The 6036-nt window shown below is 43.1% G+C and overlaps 1 protein-coding gene across 1 annotated transcript in view; it reads left to right on the top strand.

Annotated features, from left to right (window-relative positions):
- Positions 1-337: 337 nt before the first annotated feature.
- Positions 338-6036, top strand: part of gad2 (glutamate decarboxylase 2) — a 14560-nt gene continuing 8861 nt past the window's right edge. The window contains exons 1-8 of the mRNA XM_008302802.1: positions 338-413; positions 666-728; positions 903-1046; positions 1683-1916; positions 3030-3120; positions 3980-4092; positions 4546-4661; positions 5048-5127. Of these exons, the coding sequence (XP_008301024.1) occupies positions 338-413; positions 666-728; positions 903-1046; positions 1683-1916; positions 3030-3120; positions 3980-4092; positions 4546-4661; positions 5048-5127 (917 nt within the window). The remainder of the gene's footprint in view (positions 414-665; positions 729-902; positions 1047-1682; positions 1917-3029; positions 3121-3979; positions 4093-4545; positions 4662-5047; positions 5128-6036) is intronic.

The raw sequence follows: 6036 nt of genomic DNA, 5'->3' as shown, positions 1-6036 counted from the left end.
TTCTCGTGGCTGCTGCGCTCCGGTGAAGTCTAGTGTTTGCGGATTTCTCTGTGGAGACGCTGCTGCTCCATGCTTCCTGCACCTGTGGACGCCCGCACAAGGGGGACGCTTTTTTCCTTATTTGTGTGCGCGTTTCTCCATTATTCCCCACCGCGCTCGCTTTATTTTTTAGGGTGCTTCTTTCCCTCCCCTGTAGCATAAAGTCGGATGCACGGCTGGATTTGCAGCAATCTGGTCACATTCAGCACCACATCAGCTCGGAACAGCTCCCGCTCGTCGCGTGTGGATGGGCTCTGCCGGTCTCCGTGTCTCCTGCAGCTCCTAACTACCGGCAACAATGGCATCACAAGGTTTCTGGTCTCTTGGCGGAGATAATGCGGGGGCCAACACCGGCAATCAGAGCCCCAGTACGCGTGAGTGGCTTTTTTTTTTTCTCCAAACCAGCTCTCCTGGACTTGAACGCAGCATTAATTCCAGTGCATTGTCTGAAGCACAGCCAGACAGGCCTGCTGCTGCACTTCTGCTTTTTTTCTGTCTTGTTTTACGCACCAGGAGGCTTCTTTTTGTGTCTATTTATCCAAGTTGCATGGCCCTTTTTTTCGTGTGTTAAAGTTGGACTGAACCTGAAGCACCCTCATCTGATTTGTCCCCCTTCTCTCTTGCAGCCAGGGCTTGGTGCCAAGCGGCGGCCCAGAAATTATCCGGAGGAATCGGATCGAAATTATGTGGTATGTTGGTTTGACGGCGGAGGGAGTGAGCTGGTGGTGGTGGTGGGTGAGGGAGGTGGATTGATGAGGATGGGGGGACGCTATCTGCGTATTTCCATCGTTATATTATTACAGCCTGTCGATGAGGTGATAAAAAAATATATTATGTCGATGCTGTTTTGTGGGTTTCCAAAGCGCTGCTCAATGTCGGGGAAGGGGAGAAACCCGGAGAGCCGGCCGCCAAGCAGCCGCCGGAGACCGCTGCTGGAACCTGCGGCTGCAACAAATCCTGCAACTGCACCAAAGCTCCTTTGGTCTTCTCCGACCTCTATTCAACAGGTACAGAAAAAAAAAGCACAATGTAAAGCTGCATTTTTCAACAGTATGTGACTCCTGGTGTGTTTTCCTGCATCCAAACGTGGCCTTGCATTGCGTAATTCTCATTTAAATCCATTTTAAACGCATATTTTAGCTGCTATTCCTTTTAAATAAATACAAATCATTCCACAACACGTTAAATAATTGCACCTACTGTCGCAAACTTTCCAATAATTATCAATAAAGTGGCACCGATTTGGAAAAATAACTATAATATATGAAAATCTGCCTTTTTATCGAGAATAAAACAATTATTTACACCTGTAGACATTTTTAAATGTTTGCCAGATGCAGTGGAGGGTTATGATTTGCAGAAGGAGGGATATTTCGGAGAGGTCACCTTCACAAAAACCTCCTGTTTTAAGGTGTTGAGCGCAGCAGAAATCCACCAAAATCTAAATATCATTTTTCAACCTGTAAAAATAATAAGAGGTGCTGTCTTTTTATCTACAGCATTATTTCACAGCAAAATTGCAGATTTAAAGGCCTGCAAATGTTGCATGGGAACACTCTCTTACATTCCTTTAAATCCTTACATATAAATCACAAAATGTCTCCACTGCTGCTGCTGATTTATTTTTTCTTCTCCATCCTCAGACCTGTTACCTGCCATGGATGGTGACACCAAAACAATGACCTTCCTGCAAGAAGTTGTGGATATTTTACTGGCCTACATTGTGGAGTCTTTCGACCGGGAAACGAAAGTGATCGATTTTCATTATCCAAACGAGCTGCTCCAGATGAACAACTGGGAGCTGCAGGACGAGCCGGCCACTCTGGATGATATCTTGATCAGCTGTCGCGCAACGCTCAAATACGCCATCAAAACAGGTAGGAGAGGGGTTCTTTTTTATTTATTGCATGCATGCAAGATATTAAATGTGCAAGTGTGACAACGTGCAGAAATCTTTCATTTATCTCGGCATGCTGGGATTTTATTTTTTATTTTAGGCCTGGATTGCGGCCTGCTGCATGCTTTTGTGTGGAAATTGCAACACCTAAAACGGCAATTAAAATAATATTAAAATAACAAAGAGCCACCATGAGAGCAAAGAAAAACATATAATGTACAAATTATTTTTTTAAAAAGTTCTTACATTTATTGACAAATAAAATATTTTATTGCACAAGCTCCAAAAATAGAGCAAAATGAGTAAAATAAAGAACAATTACATGCATTATTCTGTGTTTTAAAAATATTAATAGTAATAAATGAGGCCTGTAAAGCATCAACATGGAAGTTGTCCTCCTTTTTTTTCTCCTCCTCCTCCTTCTGGCCAGCAGACCGATAAATGCAGTGACGCAGTAAATCTGGTTCAGCAAGTAGGAGATAATGGGCTAATAACCAGGCTTCATAGGCCAAGTCCATTATTGTCTCCTGAGTGACACACAGCAGGAGCACGTTTACAGCAACAGCTCAGGACAGAACCAAACACACAACAAAGATAGTTTTCTGGATTTATTTTTTCTTCTGTCTACCATTTAATAAAAGCTTTTTAATGCAGCTTCTAAGTACATTTTTGAATATTTATTCATGCACAGTATTTGTCAGCAGTTTTAACCTCTGCTGTGAGGAGGAAATACTAATATCTGCGTACAGCTACAGTGTTTTACAAACCATTTAGCTGCTCCTACAGTGTCTATAAATTATTTTTTAAAAGAATAAATACAGCTTGTGTTACAAATCCTTATAATAAAAGAGTAGTGGATTTATTTTGGGGTGTGTTAACCCTTTAATAAATCTCCACTCACCAAATGTCCTCCCCTATCTCCCCACACGTTTCTAACTTGCAATTAAAGCCTTCAGAAGATGACACATCCTGTTCCTCTTCCACCAAACTCAGCACAAACAGGCGCACGAAGCACATTTCAATTTTCCTGACTCCAGATAAAGCTGCAGCTGCCTCACGCCCTGCTTCTCTTCCTCCATTCCTCTCCATCCAGCCCACCCCAGGTACTTCAATCAGCTCTCCACAGGATTAGACATGGTCGGGCTGGCAGCCGATTGGCTAACATCCACCGCCAACACCAACATGTAAGTATTTGGCCCTGCCTCATCCCGATTTTAAATGGTGATAATGATAATGACAATGAATTCCATTTCCGGTCCATCTGTACGCACTCTGCTGTGCGTCTGCACCGGCTGATAGCGGCTTCTTCTTCTTCTTCTTTTTTTTTTTTTCTTTGTCACTCAATCATGGCAAATGAAAAGGGGTGAAATGAAAGACACCCCTCCTTTACTCCCCCACTTCACCCCCCTCCCACCTCTTGCCTTTTATCCCTCCCCCTCACCTCTGATCCCCACGGGGATTCAAGGGGAGGAAAATTAGCTCTGAAATTAAATTCAGACTAATCTGAAGCTAATTTCAGATGTGTGTTTTCGGGTTGATAAACTCCTCGGCTCTGGCAAACCGTGAGGCAACATAAGGCTGCTGTTGACACTGCGGATTTTAAAACTACTGCAGCAAATACACCATGTATTAATAGGGAATATATATATAAATATATGACATGGCACACACTGATAATATGCTTGTGCAGCAGCAGGAGGGATGAAAACATGAGACTTCTCAACAGCAAGGAGCAGATTTTGATGTAGAACATTAAACATTTTCCAAAAAAATCATATATTTTTATGAATGCTGGTATATTTTCTCAAAGGCAAGAAAGCATCAGTGTATTTTTTCCTCTTTAGAAATGAATCTGAAGCCAATAATGCTGCACTTCCTTCACTGTTTTCTAAGAATTTGAGCCTTTTTTTTTAAAGCCACCAACTCTGACGCCCAAAATGCAGTAAAAAAACACCCATCCTGGCAATTCTTTTGGTGATGAGTCATGACAGCACCGTATTTGTGTAACCAGCGAGGCCATGTGATGTACCTTGTGTAACGCAGGTTCACCTATGAGGTGGCTCCTGTCTTTGTGCTGCTGGAATACGTCACTCTGAAGAAGATGAGGGAGATCATTGGCTGGCCGGACGGGCGAGGAGATGGCATTTTCTCTCCGGGTACGTACCCAGCCACCCCTCCGCTCCACTGGAAATGGAACTTGCCTCTGTGTGCTGTAATGTGTCAATTTGCATTTTGATGATATAAATGGAACTCGTTTCAAAGCCAATTAGCATAAAACAATTTTCTTTTTCTAGCTTAAGCCCCCCATCACTCCCCCTCCCTTCCCTTCCCAGTCTTTAATTTGCTCTCGTGGCTGACACATGATGAGCAGCAATCACTGGAGACTTTAATGACAAAGCCTGTGATTGGCTGTGACACTGTGGACACTGAGCTGTGGTTCTGGTCCCCCTGGTGTCATCTTAACAGGCTGTAAACAAAGAGTTTTGTTGTTGTTTCTGGGTTTTTAACATGCACGGACATCCTGGAAGTCTTGTTTCAGTTAGAATCCCTGCATCACTCCCCTGAGACACCGACTGGCTGTAAATCACTGAGTCCTGTCTCTCCTCCAGGTGGTGCTATTTCTAATATGTATGCCATGCTGCTGGCCCGCTTCAAGATGTTCCCTGAGGTGAAAGAGAAAGGGATGTCGTCTGTTCCCAGATTGGTGGCCTTCACGTCCGAACATGTAGGCGTTTGTACTTAAACACAGCTCTCTGCATCGTCTGTCTGTCTGCATGGATCAAATAATGAACATTTTCTAAAATATAATGTGAATATATTCTTTTCATGTACAAAAACACTCCCACATTAGCTGCTGCTGTCTTTTCAAAAGTGACTTTGTGTCACTTTTCTCAGCAGCGGCGCTGATGTAAAGCTGACATTATGTGTCAGACGCAGAAGGACACGAGGTGACCGCTGTGTCTGTCACATTATATGTCACCTCTTTCATCTTTAAAGGACATTTGAAAGATGCTAAAGCCATTAAAGGACACACAAACCCTTCATTATTGCTGCACACTGACTATACCTATGTTCCTGCTCTCATCTGGTTTCTCTTCTCTGGTCTTTCAGAGCCATTTTTCAATCAAGAAAGGTGCAGCGGCTCTTGGCATCGGCACTGAAAGTGTGATCTGCATCAAAGCAGATGAAAGGTACAGTCGCGTTTCAATCATTTTCCACCGGTGGGAAATAATTGAGTGCATTTGCTGGAATATTAGGAGTATGTAACCACTGTGGTGGAAATGTGAGGGGTTGGGATGTTATCTTCAGGGTAAATGGGTGCAGGTGTGGTTCTACAACAAACATACAAACAAGGTATTAACCCACAAACACAATGACACCACCAACGGCACTCATTATCAGTGTGTTGGTGCCAACAGATGCCACTAATTAACAAATGACTGGGGTTCCAAAATGGCATTAACCTATCACCACTGTTATCGTAATGCGCTCCTGTGATGATCGTGGCATCAATGGGAGAGTTTAATTGGAGCCTTTGAGTTGGTAACAGCCACTGTTTTACTATTACAGCTGATTTGGTAACACTTCATGCTAATAAATTTAATTCCATCCATACATACTACAGTGCCAGTGGAGGCACTAAAGAAATACACTATTCTACTTAAAGATTTCTGAATACACACATGCATTAATGGCAGTATTATTACTGTATTTTCACGCTTTGCCCTCAAAGCTTCTACGATTGTTTCAGTTAAAACCTGCAGAATTTTTGTCTCCCCCTTCTGGCAGTGAGAATAATTGCACCAATATTGTTGACACACTGTTGATCTTTCTCATTTTTAGGTTGCAATCCTTCCTCTGAACGTAGAGTTTCTTTTATATCGCTAGCAGCTGAAGTTTTTCTTGAATGCATCCCAGTTATTCCACCATAAGCTCCATGATGTGCCTAGCGACGGTTACCTACTGTTACGGTTGCTTACGTAGACTGTATGTGAAGAAATGTGCAGCTCAGTGTGGTGGATCTGGCTGTTGACGGTCCTTTAAGGTCCCCACAAGCAGCCACGCTCAAAATGATGCATGCCTGTAAGCCTTAATACAAT

Source organism: Stegastes partitus, unplaced genomic scaffold (genome assembly GCF_000690725.1).
Source record: "Stegastes partitus isolate 25-593 unplaced genomic scaffold, Stegastes_partitus-1.0.2 Scaffold1883, whole genome shotgun sequence".
Lineage (NCBI taxonomy): Eukaryota > Metazoa > Chordata > Actinopteri > Pomacentridae > Stegastes > Stegastes partitus.
Note: the sequence above shows the minus strand (reverse complement) of the source record. Positions and strands in the feature narration are given on the sequence as shown.